The 27,659-nt window shown below is 52.4% G+C and overlaps 1 protein-coding gene across 8 annotated transcripts in view; it reads right to left on the reverse strand.

The window, feature by feature from the left end:
* The window catches only part of LOC147114040 (myotilin-like), a 153,814-nt gene that overhangs the window by 38,444 nt on the left and 87,711 nt on the right, over positions 1-27,659 (reverse strand). For 5 of the 8 annotated variants that reach the window (XM_085995575.1, XM_085995572.1, XM_085995574.1 and 2 more), the window contains 3 exons: positions 17,975-18,667; positions 17,611-17,761; positions 8,485-8,586 (listed from right to left, as the gene is read on the reverse strand). In XM_085995575.1, coding sequence (XP_085851701.1) covers positions 8,485-8,586; positions 17,611-17,761; positions 17,975-18,667 — 946 coding nt within the window. Of the gene's footprint in view, positions 1-8,484; positions 8,587-17,610; positions 17,762-17,974; positions 18,668-27,659 lie in introns of those variants that run through there. The other 3 variants (XM_085995577.1, XM_085995580.1, XM_085995579.1) reach the window with 3 other exon arrangements.

Consider the following 27,659-nt stretch of genomic DNA (forward strand, 5'->3'; position numbering starts at 1 on the left):
CCACCCGCACGCTCTCACACCACTCGCACGCTCGCACACCACCCGCACGCTCGCACACCACCCGCACGCTCGCACACCCCCCGGCACGCTCGCACACCCCCCGGCACGCTCGCACACCACCCACACGCTCTCACACCACCCGCATGCTCGCACACCCCCCGGCACGCTCGCACACACCCCGTGGCTCGCACACCACCCGCACGCTCTCACACCACCCGCACGCTCTCACACCACCCGCACGCTCGCACACCACCCGCACGCTCGCACACCACCCGCGGCTCGCACACCACCCGCACGCTCGCACACCACCCGCACGCTCGTACACCACCCGTGGCTCGCACACCACCCGCACGCTCTCACACCACCCGCGGCTCGCACACCACCCGCACGCTCTCACACCACCCGCACGCTCGCACACCACCCGCACGCTCACACCACCCGCACGCTCGCACACCACCCACACGCTCGCACACCACCCGTGGCTCGCACACCACCCGCGGCTCGCACACCGCCCGCACACCGCCCGCACGCTCGCACACCACCCGCGGCTCTCACACCACCCGCACGCTCTCACACCACCCGCACGCTGTCACACCACTCGCACGCTCGCACACCACCCGCACGCTCGCACACCACCCGCACGCTCTCACACCACCCGCCGATCGCACACCACCCGCAGGCTCGCACACCACCCGCACGCTCTCACACCACCCGCACACCACCCGCACGCTCACACCACCCGCACGCTCTCACATCACCCGCTGATCGCACACCACCTGCATGCTCGCACACATCACACGGTTGCACACCACCCGCACACTCTCACACCACCCGCACGCTCTCACACCACCCGCACGCTCGCACACCACCCGCGGCTCGCACACCACCCGCACGCTCTCACACCACCCGCCGATCGCACACCACCTGCATGCTCGCACACCTCACGCTCACACACCACGCACACACGCTCGCACACCACACACACGCTCGCACTACTCCCACACGCTAGCACACCACGCACACACGCTCGCACACCACCCCCACACTCACACACCACCCGCAGGCTCGCACGCCACCGGCCGCTCGCACACCACCTGCACACTCGCACACCGCCGGCCGCTCGCACACCCCCCGGCACGCTCGCACCCCCCCCTGTGGCTCGCACACCACCCGCACGCTCTCACACCACCCGCGGCTCGCACACCACCCGCACACCACCCGCACGCTCGCACACCACCCACACGCTCGCACAACCCTGGCATGCTCGCAAACCCTGGCACGCTCGCATACCCCCGGCACACTCACATACCACGCCACGCTCGCACCCCGCCCGGCACGCTCGCACACCACCCGCACGCTCGCACACCACTCGCACGCCACCCGCACGCTCGCACGCCACCCGCGGCTCGCACACCACCCGCGGGTCGCACACCATCCGCACGCTCGCACACCACCCGCACGCTCTCACACCACCCGCACGCTCGCACACCACCCGCACGCTCGCACACCACCCGCACGCTCGCACACCACCCGCACGCTCTCACACCACCCGCGGCTCGCACACCACCTGCACGCTCGCACACCACCCGCACGCTCTCACACCACCCGCGGCTCGCACACCACCCGCACGCTCTCACACCACCCGTACGCTCGCACACCACCCACGGCTCGCACACCACCCGCACGCTCGCACACCACCCGCACGCTCTCTCACCACCCGCACGCTCGCACACCACCCGCACGCTCTCTCACCACCCGCACGCTCGCACACCACCCGCACGCTCACACACCCCAGCACGCTCGCACCCCCCCCCCGGCACGCTCTCACACCACCTGTGGCTCGCACACCACCCGCGGCTCGCACACCACCCGCACACTCGCACACCTCGCACGCCACGCTCGCATGCTCACACACCACTTGCATGCTCGCACCTCACACACGCTCGCACACCACTCGCACACCTCACACGCTCGTACCACCCGCACGCTTGCAAACCTCATGCTCGCATCACCCGCACACTTGACGCACGCACGCCACGTTCGCACACCAGGCACACACACTCGCACACCACCCGCACGCTCGCCACACGCACGCTCGCACACCTTGAACACACGCTTGCAGACCACCCGCACACTCACACACCTGACGCATGCTCGCACACCACCCGCACGCTCGCACTCCACGCTCGCACACCACGCACTCGCACACCACCCGCACGCGCTCGCACACCACCCGCACGCTCGCACTCCATGCCCAATGTTCGCACACCTCACACACGCTCGCACACAACCCACATGCTCGCACCTCACAAACGCTCGCAAACCTCGCACAGCACCCGCACGCTTGCACACCACACGCACGCTCGCACACCTCACACATGCTCGCACCATCCACACACGCTCGCACACCACCCGCACGCTCACACACCTCACGCTCGCACACCAACAGCACGCTCGCACACCTGACATACCACCCGCACGCTCGCACGCCACCCGCAAACCACACGCTCGCACACTACTCGCACGCTCGCACACCTCCCACAGGCTCGCACACCTGACCCACGCTCACACACCACACACACGCTTGCACACGTGCTCGCACATCACCCGCACGCTCGCACACCATCCGCACGCTCACACACCACGCACACGCTCACACACCACACGCACGCTCGCACACCTGACGCACGTTCGCACACCAACCGCACTCGCACACCTGACATACCACCCGCACGCTCGCACGCCACCCGCAAACCACCCGCACACGCTCGCACACTACTCGCACACCTCACGCGCTTGCACACCTGACCCATGCTCGCACACCACACACACGCTCGCACACCACCCGCACGCTCGCACACCACGCACACACGCTCACACACCACTCGCACGCCCGCACACCACCCACAGGCTCGCACACCTGACGCACGTTCGAACACCTGACGTACGCTCGCACCACCCGCACGCTCGCACCACCTGCACGCTCGCACACCACACGCACGCTCGCACACCTGACATACCACCCGCATGCTCGCACGCCACCCGCAAACCACACGCTCGCACACCTCCCACAGGCTTGCACACCTGACCCACGCTCACACACCACACACACGCTTGCACACGTGCTCGCACACCACCCGCACGCTTGCACACCACTCGCACGCTCGCACACCACTCGCACGCTCGCACACCAACCGCACGCTCACACACCTGACATACCACCCGCACGCCACCCGCAACCCACCCGCACACGCTCGCACACTACTCGCACGCTCGCACACCTCACACGCTTGCACACCTGACCCACACTCGCACACCACACACACGCTTGCACAGCTTGCACACGTGCTCACACACCACCTGCAAGCTCGCACACCACCCGCACGCTCGCACACCACGCACACACGCTCACACACCACTCGCATGCTCGCACACCCGACGCACGCTCGCACACCTGACGCACGTTCGAACACCTGACGCACGCTCGCACACCTCACACGCTCGCACCACCCGCACGCTCGCACACCTCACGCACGATTGCACACCACCCGCACGCTCGCACACACGCTCGCACACCACCCGCACGCTCACCTCGCACACCTCACACACGCTCACACACCACCCGCATGCTCGCACACCTTCCACGGCTTGCACACCACCTGCACACGCACACACACCACCCGCCGATCGCACACCACCCGCATGCTCACACAGCTCACACGCTCACACCACCCGCACGCTCGCACACCTCGCACGCCACGCTCGCACACTCGCATGCTCACACACCACTTGCATGCTCGCACCTCACACACGCTCGCACACCACCCGCACGCTCGCACACCACTCGCACACCTCACACGCTCGCACCACCCGCACGCTTGCACACCTCATGCTCGCATCACCCGCACGCTCGCACACTTGACGCACGCACGCATGCCACGCTCGCACACCAGGCACACACACTCGCACACCACCTGCACGCTCGCCACACGCACACCTTGAACACACGCTTGCAGACCACCCGCACACTCACACACCTGACGCATGCTCGCACACCACCCGCACGCTCGCACTCCACGCTCGCACACCACCCGCACGCGCTCGCACACCACCCGCACGCTCGCACTCCATGCCCAATGTTCGCACACCTCACACACGCTCGCACACAACCCACATGCTCGCACCTCACAAACGCTCGCAAACCTCGCACAGCACCCGCACGCTTGCACACCACCCGCACGCTCGCACACCTCACACACGCTCGCACCACCCACACACTTGACGCACGCTCGCACACCTCACACATGCTCGCACCATCCACACACGCTCGCACACCACCCGCACGCTCACACACCAACAGCACGCTCGCACACCTGACATACCACCCGCACGCTCGCACGCCACCCGCAAACCACACGCTCGCACACTACTCGCACGCTCGCACACCTCCCACAGGCTCGCACACCTGACCCACGCTCACACACCACACACACGCTTGCACACGTGCTCGCACACCACCCGCACGCTCGCACACCATCCGCACGCTCACACACCACGCACACACGCTCACACACCACACGCACGCTCGCACACCTGACGCAAGCTCGCACACCAACCGCACACTCGCACACCTGACATACCACCCGCACGCTCGCACGCCACCCGCAAACCACCCGCACACGCTCGCACACTACTCGCACGCTCGCACACCTCACGCGCTTGCACACCTGACCCATGCTCGCACACCACACACACGCTCGCACACCTTGCACATGTGCTCACACACCACCCGCAAGCTCGCACACCACGCACACACGCTCACACACCACTCGCACGCTCGCACACCTGACGCACGCTCGCACACCACCCACAGGCTCGCACACCTGACGCACGTTCGAACACCTGACGTACGCTCGCACACCTCACACGCTCGCACCACCCGCACGCTCGCACCACCTGCACGCTCGCACACCACACGCACGCTCGCACACCTGACATACCACCCGCATGCTCGCACGCCACCCGCAAACCACACGCTCGCACACCTCCCACAGGCTTGCACACCTGACCCACGCTCACACACCACACACACGCTTGCACACGTGCTCGCACACCACCCGCACGCTTGCACACCACGCACACACGCTCACACACCACTCGCACGCTCGCACACCTGACGCACCTCACACGCTCGCACACCAACCGCACGCTCACACACCTGACATACCACCCGCACGCTCGCACGCCACCCGCAACCCACCCGCACACCTCACACGCTTGCACACCTGACCCACACTCGCACACCACACACACGCTTGCACAGCTTGCACACGTGCTCACACACCACCTGCAAGCTCGCACACCACCCGCACGCTCGCACACCACGCACACACACCACTCGCACGCCCGACGCACGCTCGCACACCTGACGCACGCTCGCACACCTCACACGCTCGCACCACCCGCACACCTCACGCACGATTGCACACCACCCGCACGCTCGCACACCACGCACACACGCTCGCACACCACCCGCACGCTCACCTCGCACACCTCACACACGCTCACACACCACCCGCATGCTCGCACACCTTCCACGGCTTGCACACCACCTGCACACGCACACACACCACCCGCCGATCGCACACCACCCGCATGCTCACACAGCTCACACGCTCACACACCACCCGCACGCTCGCACCACCCGCACGCTCGCACCACCCGCACGCTCACACACCTCACGCACGCTCGCACACCACACGCACGCTCGCACACCTGACATACCACCCGCACGCTCGCACGCCACCCGCAAACCACACGCTCGCACACGACTCGCACACCTCCCACAGGCTCGCACACCTGACCCACACTCACACACCACACATACGCTTGCACACGTGCTCGCACACCACCCGCACGCTCGCACACCACCCGCACGCTCGCACACCATGCACACACGCTCACACACCACTCGCACGCTCGCACACCTGACGCACGTTCGCACACCACCCGCACGTTTGCACACCACCCGCACGCTCGCACACCTCGCACGCCACGCTTGCACACACTCGCACGCTCACACACCACCCGCATGCTCGCACCTCACACACGCTCGCACATCTCGCACACCACCTGCACGCTCGCACCACCCGCACGCTTGCACACCTCATGCTCGCATCACCCGCACGCTTGCACACTTGACGCACGCACGCACGCCACGCTCGCACACCAGGCACACACACTCGCACACCACCCGCACGCTCGCACCTCACACACGCTCGCACACCACCCACACGCTCGCACACCACCCGCACGCTCGCACACCTTGAACACACGCTTGCAGACCACCCGCACACTCACACACCTGACGCATGCTCGCACACCACACGCACGCTCGCACACCACCCGCACGGCTTGCACACCACCCACACACACTTGCACACCACCCGCACGCTGGCACACCACCCGCACGCTCACACACCCGATGCACACACGTTCGCAAACCACCCACACGCTCGCACAGCACGCGCACACACTTGCACACCTTACGCACGCTCGCACACCACCCGCACGCTCGCACACCATGCTCACACACTCGCCCTCCACCCGCCCGTTCGCACACCACGCACACACACTCGCACTCCACCCGCCCGTTTGCACACCACCCGCACGCTCGCACACCATGCACACACGTTCGCACACACCACCCGCACGTTCGCACACCACCTGCATGCTCGCACACCATGCACACACACTCGCACTCCACCCGCACGCATGTTCGCACACCAGCCGCATGCTCGCACACCACCCGCATGCTCGCACACCACGCACACGTTCGCACACCACCCGCATGCTCGCACACCGCCCGCACGCTCGCACACCACCCGCACGCTCACACACCACCCGCACACTCGCACACCACCCGCACGCTCGCACAACACCCGCATGCTCGCACACTACCCGCATGCTCACACACCACTCGCACGCCGCGCACACACTCGCACACCTCACACATGCTCATACACCACCCACATGCTCGCATACACTCATACACCACCCACATGCTAGCATGCGCTCGCACACCTCACACACATTCGCACACCACCCACATGCTCGCACACCACCTGCACGCTCGCACACCACCCGCACGCTCGCACAGCACGCACACCCATTCGCACCCCCCATACGCTCGCACACCATGCACACACGTTCGCACACCACCTGCACGCTCGCACACCACCCGCACGCTCGCACACCACCCACATGCTCGCACAGCACCCGCACGCATGCTCGCACACCTACTCGCATGCTCGCACACCACGCACACACGCTCGCACAGCACCCGCATGCTCGCACACCTCACACACGCTCGCACACCGCACGCTCGCACACCACCCGCACACTCGCACACCACCCGCCGCTCGCACACCTCACGCACGCTCCCACACCACCCGCACGCTTGCACACCACCCGCACGCTCGCACACCTCACGCACGCTCACACACCACGCACACGCTCGCTCACCACCCGCACGCTCGCACGCACACGCTCGCACACCACCCGCACGCTCGCACACACTCGCACACGCTCGCACACCATGCACACACACTCGCACACCACGCACACACGCTTGCACACGACGCACAGTCGCACACCACCCGCACGCTCGCACACCTCACGCACGCTCCCACACCACCCGCACGCTTGCACACCACCCGCACGCTCGCACACCTCACGCACGCTCACACACCACGCACACGCTCGCTCACCGCTCGCACGCACATGCTCGCACACCGCTCGCACACCACCCGCACGCTCGCACACTCGCACACCACCTGCACACGCTCGCACACCATGCACACGCTCGCACACCACGCACACACGCTTGCACACGACGCACAGTCGCACACCACCCGCACGCTCGCACACCACCCGCACGCTCGCACACCACGCACACGCTCGCACACCACGCACACACGCTCGCACACCACACATACGCTCGCACACCACCCACAAACACACTTGCACATGCACACTCAGACACACACACTTGCACACACTACACACACACTACACACACACACTTGCATACCACCCAAATGCCGCAAACCACCCACACGCTCGCATATCACACACAGACACTCGCACACATTCACACACACTTGCACACCACACACACGCACATGCACACGCTCTCCTACACGAAAATATATTTTTAATTTAAAGCATATTTTATTGTAGGATATTTAAAATTGATTTTCTTGTACGCCTGTCAATAAATTAGCCAAAATATGTTAAGAATATTAAAAGCAAATGCATGTATTGACAAAATACAAACAAACTACATGCAGTAATTTTACAAATCAGCCTTTTTAGGTCATCAAGCTGGGAAAGATTCCTCTGATAATCCCATCAAGCAGAAATCTTTCTATATTCTCACCAAAATCGAAACCAATTTGTAAGGAAAAGGCATAATTAAATTACCTGATTAATTTGCTCATTTTCCATCCTTTGAAGTTCAAGCACAGAAGCCGCATCCTCTGCTCCCAGTAATCTGCGAGCCATCTTTTCCTCGTATGTTAATCGCTAGAATGAAGAGAAGTTTTTGTGGTATTTCAGCATTGAGTAATTCTTGCTTTTCCTAAATTCTAAAATCAAATCTAACTTCCTAAATTGAGGATCATCAGAATCTAGTTGCCCAGTTTTAAAAATAAGCGTTTTATTTCCTGAAAACATTTTTAACTTGCCTGTAAAACATGGGGGCTTGGAATTTCCTCAATGTGATTTACACCATTGTTGCCTCTTTAACAAAGTCGCAGTGTGCAGTGGTCGCTAGTAGAGGAATGTATATGCATGTTTCTGGGGTAACCAATATCCATTGGTACAAGAATTGGTGTAAAACCCATGTAAAACAGATGTAAGCAGCTGAATCACCAGGAGATTTCTATGCAGCCTTTTAAAACCACTCTTCAGCAGCACTCTGAGGGACAAGCAGGTAAGATAACAACAGTGCTTTGTTCTTTCATTTCTCTCTCAAATTTCTTTACTGCATGTCTTACCAAGATGCTGATTATACTCGGCGGGCAGATTGAGGGAAGGGCCGAAAAGATCGAGGAACTTGGGAAGCAATTTAAAGGTACGCAAACAGCTGAAACCTAGGTTTCCTCACTAAAAATTGTTCCAGTGCTTTCCCCCGAAAATGGCGAGGAAATTTATCCTCACGGGAAAATATTTAGCATTGTAAGGGAGCCATTCACGAAAATGTGTAACAATTGTGCTAGTCATTCAGTCCACGTTCATGCTATTTTCAGCAGTCTTGGAGAAAGATGAATTTCCAGCTCTGTTTGAAATGATTCTAATTGTGAATGTACACACAATACATTTTACCAAGTCCTGAAAACCAGTAAACCAGTGGTTAGAGGCAAACTACTGGCTCACTTGAAATATATGGGCCTAGAAATTCAGTGTAGCCACTTTTGGGGCGCTAAAGTTAGCGCCCGCCGGAAAGTGGAGGCCACTTCGCCGATATTCAGTAGCTTTGGCCAAGGAGTTTGGGCGAGCGCTGAAACTGGCGTTGCACTCCTATCTTTAGGCACTAAGCCGGCGGTGCAGACTGATAACGCCGAGGCCGGGCGCAGCGCAGGTGCGGTCATGTTTTGATTGACAGCAGACACCCTGACGCCGGCCAGCTCTTAAAGGGGGAAGGGTCGACTTGGTCTGCTGCCACGCCCTGGATAGTGGAGCCCTGCAGCTAGGCCTGAACACTGCTGGTGGACCCAAATAGCGCCTGAAGCCATGCAGAAGGCCCGTGAACGAGCGCAGCGCTTCTCAGAGCATGCTTTGAGGGTGCTGCTTAGGGGTTTGGAAAAGAAAAGAGAGATCTTGTGCCCGGACAGTGGCAAGAAGGCTCCCAGGAGGCAGTACAGGAGAGCCTGGAGGGAAATCGCCCAGAGGGTCTCAGCCAACAGCGATGTCCCCAGGACTGGTGACCAATGCCGCAAGAAGTACAACGACCTCACTCGGTTGGTCAGGGAGAGTACCCTTTCCAGTGTCCTCCTCATCCTTGCATGTGCACCTCACATTATGGGCAAAGGGACCTCAAAGGCCTAATGGCCAGCCCTCCTCCCGCAGCTATGGCACTGGCATGATCATCAATAGCACTTTCTGCACTTTACACACTGGCCAAGCTATTCGACCATGGGAGGCAGTGCACACAACAACAGGGCACCACACTGGCCAAGCTATTCGACCATGGGAGGCAGTGCACACAACAACAGGGCACCACACTGGCCAAGCTATTCGACCATGGGAGGCAGTGCACACAACAACAGGGCACCACACTGGCCAAGCTATTCGACCATGGGAGGCAGTGCACACAACAACAGGGCACCACACTGTACTTAGAGGCCGTCCTTTCTCTTGCAGGCCAAGCTGGCGCAGAATCTAAAGAGCCGGACTGTCACCGGGGGAGGCCGTGTCCAGTTCCAGGAGCTCAGTGACCTGGAGGAGCGCGTGGCTCGACTCATGCGTGCCCGGGTGGTTGGCCCCGTAGCTATTGGAGATGCCGACCCTGTGCTGGGCCCCAATGGTAAGGACATGACCGTTTGGACCTCTCTCGTTCCCCTTGCGCTTCAGATCTACATCCTTTGCCACTGTCCCACCAATGCGCATAATGCCAACACTCATGCCTCCCTCGCTGACGCCCTGTCCTCACTCTAAAGCTACTCTTGTGCCTTCCTGCTTTCAGCTGGTGAGGAGGAGGTCCCTGAAGCTGAGAGTGCCAGTCCCTCGGAAGAGGAGGACGACGAGGACCAAGAGGAAGGCGGCACATCGGGGGAACCCTCATCCGCGCCAGGGGATGGCAATGGAGGGGACACGTCTTGCCTGGAGGAAGTGTTGCAGGGGGGTGTAGCTCCTGGGCCCAGTGGCGTCCAGGCACGCGGGAAGGGTCGGGCAGCACGGCTGCCTTCTCCCCAGAGGGGGGAAGTGTTGCAGGGGAGGGCAGTTGCTGGGCCCAGTGGCGTCCAGGCACGCGGGAAGGGTCGGGCAGCTCGGCGGTCTTCTCCCCAGAGGGAGAGTCCGGCCTCCAGTCCTCGCCCAGGAGGTGCGCCTCCTTGATGAAATGTCCGCGGACTCGGAGCGGCGCCACACCGAGTTCATGGGGGTTGTGGGACAGTTGCCTCAGGCCATTGAGTCCCTGGCTCATAGTGTGGCCGATTTCGGGGACTCACAGGCCAGGGGTGTCGACCAACTCGCGGCAGCACAGGACGCGAGTCGAGAGTTCCTGAGTGGTGCCGTGCAGACACTGGCTGGTCTGATGCGGGCACAGACCAGGGCAGTTCGGGCACTCACTTCTGCCAGAATTGCTGTGTCACAGACGCATCGCCAGGGCACCCGCCGCCCTGCTGCAGCACAGCGGTCTGGCCTTCACCAGATTGCTGCGCTTGCTGCAGTGCCAGCCCGGCCGAGTGCCAGTGTCTCTGGCGACCAGCGAGCGCCTGGCATCAGCCAGCTTGCCCCCATTGCTGCAGCCGCCACTGCCACTCCCCCAGCCAAGCTGCGACGAGCTGCTGGTGAGACTGATGCTGCCCAGCCACAGCAGTCAGCAGCCGGCCCCTCCAGGGCCGGACCTCGTCTAGGCCGACCCCCAAGGGCATCTGCCATCACGCATTGTGCCCCTCAGGAGCCTTCCCCCAGCCTTGCAACACCCACAGGGCCCAGGTTGAGGCGGAGCAACAGGTCGGGCAGAGGCCGGAGAAGCCTGCACAAGGACTCGCCCTCTCGGCACACCAAGTAGAGTGTGTTGCCAACTGTTTTTTTATATGGGGGTGTTTGTGTTCTGTATGGGGGGGTTTGTCTTGGTTAGGCCGAGGATGAAGGCCAATTGGATGGACAAGTTTTGTTATTCCTCCCCAGGTTGTGGGAGTGAGATATGTTTTTGACTGTTTTTTGGGGGTCTTGTCTGTTTTTCTGTTTCATGTGGGAAGGGCCCGGAGTTTGTTAAATAAAGCTTTTTATTTATTCAGCTTGTCCAGGTGTCATGTTTCAAGTGGTTGTTGCGTTAACCGGCTGAGGGCTTGCGGAGCGGCTGCATTCAGGTGCGTTCATTGCCACAAGCCATTCCCTGACAGGGGGCCTAGAAGTGTCGTTCAATAAGCTGCCGGCGGACGGCCCTTGGACCTTGTGGCTCCCTCCTGGGCTGGTACTCCTCCTCCTCCTCCTCATGGTCCTCCTGCTCATCCTCCTGAGGTGGTGGTCCAACGTGAGGTGGCAGTGCCTGAGTCCTGCGGATAGCCAGGTTGTGCAGCATGCAGCAAACGACGACGAACTGGGAGACTCTATCCGGCGAATACTGTAGAGATCCGCCGGAACGATCCAGGCAGCGGAACCGTTTCTTGAGGACGCCAATCGTTTGCTCTATGATGTTCCTTGTGGCTTGATGGCTTTCGTTGTATGCCTCCTCAGCAGGGGTCCTGGGCGCGCGGAGCGGGGTCATGAGCCATGTACACAAAGGGTAGCCCTTGTCCCCAATAAGCCATCCCCTTGGTGGAGGCTGTGCCTCGAACATGTCAGCCACAGTAGTCTGGCGCAGGATAAATGCATCGTGGCTGCTTCCTGGAAAGCGGGCATTGACAGCTAGGATGCGCTGCCTGTGGTCACACACCAGCTGTACATTGAGGGAATGGTAGCCCTTCCGGTTGCGGTAATCCTCGGCATTGTTGATAGGTGCCCGCATAGCCACGTGCGTGCAGTCAATGGCGCCCTGCACCATGGGGAAGTCGGCGATCCTGGCAAATCCGACTGCACGCTACTCCTGCCTCTCTAGGGTCATGGGGAAGGAGATGAATTGGTGTCTCCTTGCGAAAAGGGCATCGGTGACCTGCCGGATGTAGCGATGCACGGCGAACTGGGAGATGTTCGCTATGTCCCCAGCAGCGGCTTGGAAGGATCCGCTTGCATAAAAGTTCAGAGCCACCGTGACCTTCACTTCCACCGACAGAGACGTCCTGCACATCAGCTGTGGACGCAGATCTCTGTGAAGCAGCTGGCAGATCTCTGCAACCACCTCCCTTCTGAAGCGCAGCCTCTTAACACAATGCGCGGCAGTCATGGTGAGATAGGACACCTGCTGCCGGTATTCCCTGAGTGGGTAAGGCCTACGTTGCCGACGCCTGATGGCCCCTCTGCATCTAGGCATGGCTGGCCCTCTCACACGGCACCTGCGAGCCCTTCGCACATAATGCTGGAACTGAGGGTTGGAACCCCATGCAGCCCCCATAATAAACTTGCAAACAGTGAAATCACAATGAGTCAAATTTCCAAGCTCTGGCCAGAAGCCAAAAATACCTCCTATGTTGTCCCAAATCAGTAAGGTCTGTTCCTTGGTCTCTGTCCAGAAATCCAAAGCACTAAAGTCATTGCAGCAAAATGGCTGGCCTTTATAGTTCAGTCTAAGTGCCCTTTAATTAGCGCTCCCCGAGGCCCGCAGGGCCTCTGCTGCGTTCCACTTCACAGTTCTTAACAGCGCCACGCCCACATTGGGCGGGCGCCACTGAATTTCCGGTTTGGGGCGCACAAACAGCGTTGCACGACGAAATGACGTCACAAGCTGCGCGCGCAGCTGAGCGGGCGCAAACACTTTGCGCCGGCGCTAAATGTCAACTGAAGTTGGGCGTAGGCGCAGATCGGCCTGCGCCCGGGCGCTAAGTGCCTAGCGCTCGAAATCTACCCCTCTTATGGCGCTAACGGCTGGCGAACACAACTGAATTTCTAGGCCATGAAGTCTTGAACTTGGTGTTCCATATAAACTGCATGTGCCAATATGACATGAAAAAATACAAAAAAACTACCAAATGAGAAAGGCATGGAGCTGCAGTGGTGTACAGACTTTGGAAACGACATTTTCCATGTACATTACACTCAGTCCATAATCTTCTGTATGGCTGCTACAGATACACTGTACATCCAGGGGTATTCAATATTCAGGAAAGATGGGCAAAAAGGAAAAGGAGGTGGGGTAGCATTGCTGGTTAAAGAGGGGATTAACACAATTGTAAGGAAGGATATTAGCTCTGATGATGTGGAATCTGTATGGGTAGAATTGAGAAATACTAAGGGGCAGAAAACGTTAGTGGGAGTTGTATACAGACCTCCAAACAGTAATGCGGAGGTTGGGGATGGCATTAAAAGGGAAATTAGAGAAGCGTGCAATAAGGGCACAGCAGTTATCATGGGTGACTTTAATCTACATATAGATTGGGCTAACCAAATTAGTAACAATACTGTGGAGGAGGAATTCCTGGAGTGTATACGGGATGGTTTCCTGGACCAATATGTCGAGGAACCAACTAGAGATCAGGCCATCTTAGACTGGGTATTATCTAATGAGAAAGGATTAATTAGCAATCTTGTGCGAGGCCCCTTGGGTTGGAGCGATCATAATATGATAGAATTCTTCATTAAGATGGAGAGTGAAGTAGTTGACTCAGAGACTAGGGTCCTCAATTTAAATAAAGGAAACTACGATGGTCTGAGGCACGAGTTGGGTAGGATTGATTGGGGAATGTCACTCAAAGGGTTGACGGTGGATAGGCAATGGCAAACATTCAAAGATCGCATGGATAAACTACAGAATTTGTTCATCCCAGTTTGGTATAAAAATAAAACAAAAAAGGTGACTCAACCGTGGCTAACAAGGGAAATTAGTGATAGCATAAGATCCAAGGAGAGGACATATAAATTGGCCAGGAAAAGCTGTAAACCTGAGGATTGGGAGCTGTTTAGGATTCAACAAAGGAGGACAAAGGGATTAATTAAGAAGGGGAAAATAGATTATGTGAGTAAGCTTTCAGGGAACATAAAAACTGACTGTAAATTTTTTTATAGATATGTGAAGAGAAAAAGATTGGTGAAGTCAAGCGTAGGTCCCTTGCAGTCAGAATCAGGGGAATTTATAATGGGGAACAAAGAAATGGCAGACCAACTAAATACATACTTTGGTTCTGTCTTCACAAAGGAGGACACAAATAACCTCCCAGAGATGTCGGGGAACATAGGGTCTAATGAGAGGGAGGAACTGAATGAAATCGGTATTTGTAGGGAGATGGTGTTGGGGAAATTAATGGGATTGAAGGCCGATAAATCCCCAGGGCCTGATAATCTACATCCTAGGGTACTTAAGGAAGTGGCCCTAGAAATAGTAGATGCATTGCTGGTCATCTTCCAAAATTCGATAGACTCTGGAACAGTACCCATGGATTGGAGGGTAGCTAATGTTACCCCACTATTCAAAAAAGGTGGTAGAGAGAAAACGGGGAATTATAGACTGGTAAGCTTGACATCGGTAGTGGGGAAAATGCTAGAGTCAATTATAAAAGATGTAATAGCAGAGCACTTGGAAAATAATGAGAGGATCGGACAAAGTCAACATGGATTTACAAAAGGTAAATCGTGCTTGACTAATCTACTGGAATTTTTTGAGGATGTAACTGGTAAAATAGGTAAGGGAAAACCAGTGGATGTGGTGTATTTGGACTTTCAGAAGGCTTTTGATAAGGTCCCGCATAAGAGATTAGCGTGTAAAGTTAAGGCACATGGGATTGGGGGCAAGGTATTGACTTGGATAGAGAACTGGTTGGCAGACAGGAAGCAAAGAGTTGGAATAAACGGGTCTTTTTCCGAGTGGCAGGCAGTGACTAGTGGGGTACTGCAGGGATCAGTCCTAGGACCCCAGCTATTCACAATATATATTAATGATCTAGACGAGGGAACTAGATGTAATATCTCCAAGTTTGCAGATGACACAAAGCTGGGTGGGCGTGTGTGCTGTGAGGAGGATGCCGAGAAACTCCAGTACAATTTGGACAGGTTGGGTGATTGGGCAGAAGCATGGCAGATGCAATATAACATGGATAAATGCGAGGTTATCCACTTTGGTGGCAAAAACAGGAAGGCAGATTATTATCTGAATGGCAATAGATTGGGAGAAGGGGAAGTGCAATGAGACCTGGGTGTCCTTGTGCACCAGTCGCTGAAGGTAAGCATGCAGGTGCAACAGGCGGTTAAGAAGGCAAATGGTATGTTGGCCTTCGTAGCAAGAGGGTTCGAGTACAGGAACAAGGATGTCCTGCTGCAGTTGTATAGGGCCTTGGTGAGACCACACCTTGAGTATTGTGTGCAGTTTTGGTCGCCTTATCTGAGGAACGATGTTCTTGCCATGGAGGGAGTGCAGCGAAGATTCACCAGACTGATACCTGGGATGGCAGGAATGACGTATGAGGAGAGATTGGGTCGATTGGCCTTATACTCGCTGGAGTTTAGAAGAATGAGAGGGGATCTCGTTGAAACTTACAAAATTCTAACAGGACTAGACAGACTGGATGCAGGAAGGATGTTCCCGATGGTCAGGGAGTCCAGAACCAGGGTTCACAGTCTAAGGATAAGGGGTAAGCCATTTAGGACTGAGATGAGGAGGAATTTCTTCAGCCAGAGAGTGGTGAACCTGTGGAATTCTCTACCACAGAAGGCAGTAGAGGCCAATTCATTAAATATATTCAAGATGAAGTTGGATATATTTCTTAAAGCTAAAGGGATCAAGGGATATGTGGAGAAAGCAGGGACAGGGTACTGAATTTGGATGATCAGCCATGATCTCGTTGAATGGCGGAGCAGGCTCGAGGGGCCGAATGGCCTACTCCTGCTCCTATCTTCTATGTTTCTATGTTTCCATGTTTTGGCTCATTTGCAGGGAAAATTGTTGTTTAATGTTGATAATATAATCAAAGGAACTGTCTGGGAGAGGTATTGAGCCCTCCAGTCTGAGTGAGGTGAATTAATGTAATTATAGATTACCTCAATTAACTTGTCATGCTAATGTGGCTCTTTCACACCAAATGGCACAGTAAGTTCTTCCAGCCAATTCTCCAGGTTGGATTTTCAGTTTGAAAACCTTTCTTAAGTTTATCTACATCACCATGCAGTATTCTGGTGTAAACTTAAATATGCTTTTAGATTATTAGCAAATCTCCAAGTTTACGTTTAATTTTCTGGCCACTGATGAATTTCCAACACTCAGAAGTTGAGATTTGTCCCTTACATTATCTGAAGCAATAAAGTTAAAGGCAGAGAAGTAACACATTTGATAATTAAAACAATAAATCTGCCAAATTAGGTTGAAACATTTCTTTCAGTTCACAGAATAAGTAAAAATAAACAATCTTGAATATATGTGTCCTGGTGAAATAATGTTGTCTCTTGTAACGAATGAGGAAGTTATGTGTGTGGCCCTGATTCTTCATTGGAATTTGAGCTATAGAAATAACAGCTATAAGAGCTGATGTTATTATGGGTCTCTAATTCGGAGGTGGCACAATGAAGTGGATTCCTGGCCCTAGTTAATCATAGGTTCGAAGCTGATGATATAGAATTGCTCTCAAAATGTTAATCTCAATGCCTCAGAAGTAGAGGAATGGCCTTGTTATGTTGGCAATACATATGTGTGCCCTACACTTCCAGTGAAAGTGTTTTAGAAATAGTGCTAGTGGCAAATTAGCAAAAAGTGCACTCATCTATAATAATCTTAAAATAATATTTATCAGCATATTCCTGTACCTGCTGTCCCTCGTGCAGAAGCCCATTTTTACAGCGCAGTTTTCTTTCCAAGTCTTGAATGACAGCATTTTTTGAGCCTTGTATCTGTTCATCACTGGTTGGCTTTGGTGACTTGACAATTTTCTTTCCAAAGTTGTTGGGATATCTATAACTAATGAAAATTTCAGTTGCAATGACTAAGGGGTAAATCAATTCTTATTTCTGTTATCAATAACTGAGTATTTGAATATCATCACACACTTTCAAGTGGACTGTACAATGGAAAAATGTATTGAAATTGTGAAACATTAGATTAGAGTGAAAATTTTGAACTGAAAATTTACATCTTACCAGACTGATCATTTTTGGGGAATTTCATACTTACTTAATTTCTTTGGTAGGCAGCTGCGTTTCATTCTTTGGAACTGAAACAAATTGGGACGGGAGCACAGAACTGAGAAAGGCTGCAGGTGACTCAGTAAAAGAAGGGAAGGACATATGCTTTGAGGAAGTGTAACGAGAAGATTGAGGACAAAAGGAAGATTGAAGAGTAAGGGGTGGTGGTGGAGATGCTGGAGTTGACTCTCTATTAGAGCCAAATGATGAAGATGCAGTAGAAATTGGAGAGCTTAATGTTGATGATAATGCAGGCATTTGCTGGCCGTTTTGCCTCTGTGATTGCTGGAAGGAGATAGGCAACTGCTGAACACTAAAGCCTTTTGTTTGCAATGCAGGGGAATGCTGAGGAAATGGAGCTGTAGTGACCCCAGATGTCAGAGACTTGAACTTTGGTTGGCACTTAGTCTGTGATTGAATGAAATCGCTTGGCCGCTCATAGTTGAAACTTGATTGACGCGTTGGTTGTGAAGAAAGGTTGGCCACATTCATAGCAGTTATTTGTTGGCTTGTCTCACGCTTGGACTGAGATGTTTGATCAGGAGATATTGGTTGGATAGAAACTGGTCGGTATGCCTCCAAAAGGAGGGTATTCTGCTTTTGTCTGTTGCCTTTTTGGTGAGGGCGGAAGTCTTGCAGATTGGATGGAGAACGATGCTTGATATTCCGCTGTACTGGCTGACTAGGCGGAAGAAGGAAAATAATTTTTAAAGAAAAAGATTTTAAAGTATTAATTCTAATACAGATAAATGCAGAACTACTTTGCGAAAGAAATGTTATGCTTGATCAGGTTTTCAACAAGTAAGCCAATTTTCATAATTGTATCGCAGCCAACTTGGGGCAGAATTCCACTCCTGGGGCATTGCCAGTGCAGGGGCACTTTGTACAGCATGTTCCATGCTGTCAGGACCTAGAGGGAACCTCCTGGGTTTTCCAAGGACCCCTCATTAACATATGATGTGCACGCCCAGCATGATTTGCGTCCCACATTGAGAACGTGGTGGAGGGGACAGAAATACCTGTGGAACTTAAAAAGTGCAGATGCAGCACCGTGAAGCTGTGTCTGCACGATCAGTTCTGGGGGAAAGCTTCCATTGCTGTGGTATTGCTGAAAGTCTTCACGAAATCAAACAAAAGTCTAACAATTCCCAGGGGGAAGAGGACAGCTTCCTTTAGTGAGAAAGCCCTGGCGGTGATGCTAATGATGGTCCGGACCAGGACTGTGCTATTTTTGGGTATAAGAACATAAGAAATAGAAGCAGGAGTAGGCCATTCGGCCCTTCGAGCCTGCTCCGCCATTCAATGAGATCATGGCTGATCTTCTGCCTCAATTCCATTCACCGGCCTTACCGCCATATTCCTTGATGCCCTTACTAGTCAGAAATCTATCGACTTCTGTTTTGAATATACCCAATGACTGAGCCTCCACAGCCCTCTGGGGTAGAGAATTCTAAGGGGCATATTCCTCAGCAAGTTGTACAGAGGGCGCCTAGGAAGAGGTGGCTGAGCAAGTAAATTAAGTTTCTGCAGTAGATGAGGAAGAAATTCAACACCTTCAAGAAGTTTGCCATGGTAAGTGAATCTTGTACTTATCTCTCTACAGTACAATTGCATGCCTGCAACACACACACAGGCTCCCCTCAAACAGTTGCATACTTATTGGGATGCTTTCTTATCTTTACATACGCTTTTGCTCTCTCTATCACAAGGTAGCCCATATTCCTGCCGGACACACCTCACCCTTCCAGAAACCCTTTCCTTGTTGGTGGGTACGGCCTTTAAGGACTCCTTGAATACCCACTTGCATGTTGCCTGTTCTTCCACTGCTGGTTAGTGAAGCACACACAGTGTCAGATTGCCTATCTCTGGCAGGCTTCAGGAAACAGTCAGCATTGTCTTTGTGTCTTGTGATTGCAGTTCAAGGAAACATACAATAGAAGGGATAGGCAGAAACGTGGGCCACCATTCCCTGGGACCCATTGGAGAGTTTCATGCAGGTGGCCAATCTGAATCTTCAAACTAATACTCACTCTTCCCTCTTTCTTTTTCTGCAAGGAATGTTTTTTTCACTTGACTCAATGGACAACCTACCGGCACCACTACGTCATATCGGGGGTTGCTGAAACTGTGTTCCAAGAAAAGGCTTGCAGGTTACAATATTTGGTTTCTCCATTGTGTTTCCATAGGGCCACTTAAGAACCAGCAGCTCACAGTGCCAGGGGCAGAGGGACCATCCACTTCACACTCCCACCCACAGCAAGCATCAGCTCAGGAATATCCACTCCAGAGGAAGATATTTTTAGAGTTACAACAGGGAGCACTGGATGAAGCACACAGCACGAGTCAGGAGGAACAAGTGTAAGAGGCAGTCTAAAGTAGGCTGGAGGCCAGATACTGGTTTTCAGGACTTGGTCCATCCAAGGCCTGCACATAATGATGGTGCTTTCTGAGCACCACTGATTCATTTAGTCCTACGAGAGTGTGTAAAGAACACAGCACAGTAAGGTGGAGTTCACTGCCCGCATCAGCAATGATTTCTGGCCGCATTACAGAACCGCAGTCTATCCAAGAGAGTGTGTCATCTCCAGGGGGATCTGCAAGGCACCTCCACCCCTACCAGAGGTCCCAAGTACAGCTCTCTCTGGAACACACTAACGGAGATCTAGAGCTCCAATCTCAGTGAGTCCATTTTGATGGGATTCTCCATGCTGGGTGATCAGCTGGACAGCTTCTTGATGCAGGTCTTCTGTGACCTGCGGTCTGCCCCTATGTAGATGGTTGAAAATGCCGAGGGAGTGCCAGTGGCAGCGGCACAGCAGGAGGAGGCCTGACTAATCACCTCTGCTGTCCAGCCACCCTACCCTTCTCCAAGAGGTTGCTTGTGTGCAAAAGATGTCTGAACTACACCTCTGAGAAATATCTACATTATTTAATGTTTTAATTTCAGTTCAAATAAAATTCTGCTTTTACATAACTGAAATATGTTGGCCCCGATTTTAACTGCCCCCCGCCTGGCAGACTCCGGGTGGAGGAGGGGGGCTAGTTAAATTAATGGGAGTCACTTACCCCGAACGATCCCGCTTCCTTCTCGCCGTGCCTTCATTTTAACCTGCTCTTTTGAGCAGGTGACCAAGACCCCCGCAGGAAGGAAGCGGAGTCCTGCTTTAAATCAGATGTCATCAGAACCCGATCTGCAATTTCAACCCGAGGCCTGAGCGAGGGGCAGTGTCGGTTCTTCCGTCAGGCAAACCTGCCAGGAGCTGGATCCTGGGCCAGAAGAGGCCCAGGGATAATTTTTAAAGTTACATTTCAGCTTTCCTTGTACGGCAGGAGTGCTCCTCCAGGCCTCACAAGGAAACCTTGGGCCTTCCTTGCACCAGGCTACTACCTTCCCGATCGTGGCCCGATCCTTCACCCCCCACAACCCCCGCCGATCTTTCCCACACGCTACTTCCCCCTCCCCCCCGATCACAGCCAGAGGCTTCTCACCTCCCACTAAATGCCGGGATCCCGCCCGCCGCCAAGGTAGTCAATCTGACTGGGTGTCGGGCTGGAGTCTGCATACTTTTATTTAAATGTGGCCCTGCCGTTAAAATCGACAGCATCTCCACATCCCCAACCTTGCTGCGTTCATCGCCCGCTATCGGGCTCCCCTGCACCTTTCCCAACCCTCCGTTACTATCGAAGCCATTCTATTTCTAATAGGCCGCAGTTATTTCTTAAATATGGCTATATTTTTTTAATCAGTTTGTAAACCATTGCGTCGCTCCCCATGAGTGAACCATAGTCTATTGAAGCACATTTTAAGTTAGATTTTAAGAGCTTACAATGTTATAACTTTACAGCACAGAAGGAAGACATCGTGTCTGTCAACATTACACAATGCCTTTTTGATTGTGTGATATTAATGAGTTATAGCATTTAAAAAGTAGTGGAACAGGCTGCTGTTAAAATCAAAACTCTTAATTCTTGTTGGATTGCCGACATTATTAGTCAGCTCCTGATTCTTCCTGACTACAACTACATCATCAGCCCAGTGCCCTTTGCAAAAAGAATGTATCCATAAATCAAGGCTTTAGAAGAGCTTTGTACCATGTTCATTAAACTGCCTCAGCTTTTCACAGGATACCCCTGACGTATTCACCGTATCAGAGAAGGTTTCACTGTTTTTGCCAAATATTTCTTCATTTCAGAGGTAACTGTGTTTGCCCAGATGCCTCATGATTCATGTGTTACTGGAGCTTAAATAATTTGCCACAAAGAATTAATAATAGAATATTTTTATGAAAATAAAATAATTACTTCATTCGTCACCTTTGACCGTAGAATTTTTATTGACAGATCAATAGTCAGAATTGTGCTGCTGCGGTCCTGCTATTTTGAGTATAGTTCAGATGCTCATTGGTATGGTAAGGACAAGTGGTTCTAATTTTAAATGCAGTGGTATTCTTTCATGTAGAAGATACCATTTAGGGAGAAATACTTCTGCATTTCGGTGGGGTTTTGCTGTGATTTTGGTTTTTTACTCATTGGATTTGAACTTCTTTTCTCCTGAGATACCTTCTTCATAGGTCTTTTTTCAATTAGATCTTTGCTTCTGATTAACAACAACAACTTGTATTTACATAGCACCTTTAATGTAGTAAAATGTCCCAAAACGCTTTACGGAAGCGTGATAAAATAAAATTTCACACCACATAAGGAGATATTAGGGCAGATGACCAAAAGCTTGGTCAAAGAGGTAGATTTTAAGGAGCGTCTTAAAGGAGGAAAGAGAGGTAGGGAGACGGAGAGGTTTAGGGAGGGAATTCCAGAGCTTACGGCCTGGGCAGCTGAAGGTACAGCCACCAATGGTCGAGCGATTAAAATTGGGGATGCTCAAGAGGCCAGAATTAGAGGAGCGCAGATATCTGGGAGGGTTGTGGGACTGGAAGAGATTACAGAGATAGGGAGGGGCGAGGACATGGAAGGATTTGAAAACAAGGATAAGGATTTTAAGATTGAAGCATTGCTTAACTGGGATCCAGTGGGCACAGGGGTGATGGGTGAACGGGATTTGGTGTGAATTAGGACATGGACAGCAGAGTTTAGAATGACCTCATTTTTACGGGGGTAGAACGTGGGAGGCTGGCCAGGAGTGCATTGGAATAGTCAAGTCTAGAGGTAACAAAGGCATGGATAAGGGTTTCAGCAACAGATGAGCTGAGGCAGTGGTGGAGTCAGCTGATGTTCCGGAGGTGGAAATAGGTGGTCTTAATGGCGTGGATATATGGTCAGAAGCTCATTTCGTGGTCAGATATGACGCCAAGGTTGTGAACAGTGTGGTTCAGCCTCAAACAGGGAGAGGGATGGAGTCAGTGGCTAGGGAACGGAGTTTGTGGCGGGATCCGAAGACAATGGCTTCGGTCTTCCCAATATTTAGTTGGAGGAAATTTCTGCTCAAGTACTGAATGTCGGACAAGCAGTCTGACAAATCAGAGACAGTGGAGGGGTCGAGAGAGGTGGTGGTAAGGTAGAAATAACAACAGAAAATGCTGGAAAAACTCAGCAGGTAAGGCAACATCCATGGACAGAAATTTGAGTTGACGTTTCGGGTCGAACCCTTCTTCAAAACTGGAAAGAAAAGATAGATCGGAGGCAGGGAGCTGGGTGTCGTCAGCGTACATGTGGAAACTGGTGCTGTGTTTTCGGATGATGTCGCAGAGGGGCAGCATGTAGATGGAAAATAGGAGGAAGCCAAGGCAAGATCCTTGGGGGACACCAGAGGTAACGGTGCGGGAGCAGGAAGAGAAGCCATTGCAGGTGATTCTCTGGCTATGATTAGATAGATAAGAATGGAACCAGGCGAATGTTTTTATTTCAGATTTCCAACATCTGCAGTATTTTGCTTTTGTATGAGAGATTTAAGAAGACACACAAACAATGGTCTATGGAGTGGGAGCAGAGGGGACTAAATAGTTCTGTTTTAACATATAGGAGTAACATTTAAATGATTACGGTGGCATAGTGGTTAGCACTGTTGCCTCACAGCGCCAGAGACCCGGGTTCGAATCCGGCCTCGGGTGACTGTCTGTGTGGAGTTTGCACATTCTCCCCGTGTTTGCGTGGGTTTTCTCCGGGTGCTCCGGTTTCCTCCCACAGTCCAAAGATGTGCGGGTTAGGTTGATTGGCTATGATAAATTGACCCTTAGTGTTAGGGGGATTAAATACGTGGGGTTACAGGGATAGGGTGGGATATGTGTTGGTGTAGGGGTTACGGGGATCGGGTGGGATATGTGTCGGTGCAGGCTCGATGGGCCAAAATGGCCTCTATCTGCACTGTGGGGTTTCTGTGATTCTGTGATTGTTACTCCAGCCCCTTCACTGTGAACTAATCTCGCTCACTCCTACACAATGACCAACATTACTATGACCTATGTCAGTGTAATATAAAAAAGGTGCATCCTCTCAAATTTAGCAGCATCACACCCTCAGACCACTGTAAGAAATTGTGAATTGGAAGAAATAACTTGAGACAAAAAAGTCTCTTCAGACTGGTGTTAGAATAACTGGATGGACGCTTAGAATTTGCTTATGTTCTTGGTTCCCTGCGGATGTTATAACATCCTGCACCGTGGCGGTGACCTTGTTTCCAGACTAGCTGTCTGCTGTTTGTGTGCTAGAAAGGTTGTTGACTGTATCTTTGATAATCTACCCTAGGCCCAGCCCTAAAAAGAGAGTAAAAGAGATATCAAGAGCTTTTAGCACAGACGGTGAAGGGGAGGGAAGAACGGTTCGCGCACGCCAGCCGTCTGTCTGATCGGGACCGGTACCAGCACCAGCTGCTTGTCACGGTCGTATGTCGACTATGTCTATCTCGATTGCATGTTGTACTTAACTTAAACTGCCACTCCTTAATAAAACGCCTTACAACTCCTAAGACCCTCTGGATAATCTGTGTGTGACCTGTGATCCAAAATTTTACACCACCCACCCCCATTCACAAAAATTTGTGGAATGTTAATGGCTGCAAATTATGCTTAATATATGTACGGAGGAGGTGGGCTAATCTTTTTTTCTTTGAAGAATACACTTTCATATTACCACAGACTCCAGTTATTCTGCATTTTGATATGACCAGATCTTTGATGTAAAAAATACTTTCAGGGCCCCTTCAGTAATAGAGAACTTGTACGAAATGATATAGGCCTAGAAATTCGTCTCGGGTGGTGGTGCATCAGATTGGCCGCCCGTTATACACAGTGCCTGATGTTCAGCTCTATTGACTGCGGTGGAACTGACTATCAGGCGCTTTGTATAACGGGCGGCCAATCCGATACTGCCTGCTTTGCACCACCGTCCGAGAGAAATTTCTAGATCATATTGTTTTTTATAATGTGATTTGGTGTGGCCCCTATAGACTAGGAAGGGAGGTCCTGCTGTACAATGCTAATAGATCAGAGCTACTGGAATATGGGAAATCAGTACAAGAAGAAAAACTCACATTTTTCCAGCATTTAATCTGAGCTAATGGGGTCTCTTCTGATTATTGGGGATTAGCAGTGGCGTCACAGAACCGTGTCTGTCCTGTTTCAACAGACTAAAGGGTTATGGTAACACAGTTCAGACATGTATTTACTGTTATTAGCAGGCCTCACTTTCGCCTTTGAAAGTAGTGCCTAGTATACAGTGGTGCTCAGAGCTACTTTTACCCTAAAGTAACTGAATGTGTTCTGACCAAACACATTGACAATATATACTGTCTTTGGCTGGAGAAGTTGCAGTGATTTGCCATTTCTTGATTGTAAGGTATCATAAAGGAGTTTTGCCCACAATGAGACTAATTTACATTGCGGGGCAGATTCCACAGCACTGGAGCAACAGACAAACGAGCAAACTTTGAATGTCACGATTCGGAACTTTACTTTCTGTTTGTTGGATGTTTCTCGATGGCTGGGTAACGTCTGTGTGAATCAGCGAGCAAGACATCGCAGGTCTGTACAGGTATGCTGTACACTCAGCCCATCATGGCCAGAAAGATGGTGGCAGCATTTATATTAAAATAAAAACTAAGGGATTTAATTTCCTCTGTATGTTATATTTAGGGGTTTGCCTAATATGTTCAAATATGAATTCTTGCCTGTGCTATTTTAATAGGTTAACAACTGCATTAAAATAGTGTAGACCAGAATTTGAAAATAGCGCAGAGGAAAATTAAGCCACTAAATTGTTTGTCTGAAGAAACAATGAAAAATAATTTCTCGTTGGCTACTTTCTAATCCTGATGTTAAATCGAAGCGGATGATGATCCATTCAGCCCCCGTGAGGCCTAGGGGATTTTAACTCCAGGGCCTCATTTATATTTCCCGTGCTGACTCCTGCACGAAGCCGGCAGGATTGACACAAAGGTTGGCGGGCAGGAGTAGGAAATTGCACGGCTGCAGGCCATGGCCGGGCACCAAAGGAAGTGGTCCCGGCGAGATAAGTCACGCAGGAGGGGATGGGGGCATCTGGGCTGATTGTGGTCGGAGGAGAGGACTGGGAAGCCTGGGGTAGAAGTGGGCCAAGGTTTACTTGTTGTGCCAGCAGGAGCACTCCTGCTCCTCCTGGCCACATGGTACATTTCAAAAAATGTTTAAATGTAATAGCTTTTGCTGATGGATTGGACACAGTGCGCGATTCACACATCTCCAAATAAAATTATGTCGGAGATCGAATGACTTCGTCGGACCCAAACGTTTCAATATTTATGAGGCCCCTTGGGTATTAATATGGTGGGGGCGGGAACACAACAGTTTTTGTCCGGCAGCCATTTTGACCCCCCACCTGCGCCATTTCCTCCGGGCGAGCGGGGTTAAAATCGGGGCTTCTGTTTCTGCTCTTACTTGTTTTATGATGTAAACTTTCTGATCTGGGATTAGTGAAGCACGTGAGGTCATGTTCTGACGGAACCTATTCTTTTCTGGGAAAAGAAGTTTGGAAGAATTTTAATGGAAGTTCCTGTCATTTCCATTGCATCATCTGTTCCAAAGTACCACAATTTACTGGAAGCATGCCAGAACAGGACTAATGATCTCATCGCTTATTAGTTCCAAAAATCTCCAGAACAAGACATTTCCATTCTTTTGTATTTCTGAACACCTGGGACAGGAAACTGTAGTTTTTATTAGTACTATTACTAGTGTAAGTATTCTCTGTAAGATCCAATGATGAGTGACAAGTATTTTACCATCATTCAGTCAGCAATACCAAACCTGCAGGAGGCCAGGAAGCTTTCAGGACAAAGGCACAGCAGTGAATGAGTACATTATTTCTGGTAATATTGAATATGTTTGGTATGTTATTAATTATTAAAATATATTCTGTATTTTCAATTAATTAAAACATTTTGGGTCTTGCTCCCAGATGTCAGCTACATAGGTCAATCCAACGCAAGTCAGTAATAATATCTGAATTGGTTTTCTCAACTCAGTACGCTGCCACAATTTATTCAAGTGTATTTTTACTGAGACAGCAACCTACAAACAGGCTTCTTGCTAAGTCTGTTCAAAAAAAATCACCAACTTTTTACTTAAGCCTTTATTATTTTTGATGTTTTTAGTTCCAATGTGAATGTTAAAGGTTTAGTAGAAAAGATTAACTAGCAGCCTGTCACAAACCAAACACTAAAAACTTTTACATATGGAAAATAAAAA

The sequence above is a fragment of the Somniosus microcephalus genome, chromosome 8 (genome assembly GCF_052327205.1).
Source record: "Somniosus microcephalus isolate GS21.2 chromosome 8, FLI_Smic_1.0, whole genome shotgun sequence".
NCBI lineage: Eukaryota > Metazoa > Chordata > Chondrichthyes > Squaliformes > Somniosidae > Somniosus > Somniosus microcephalus.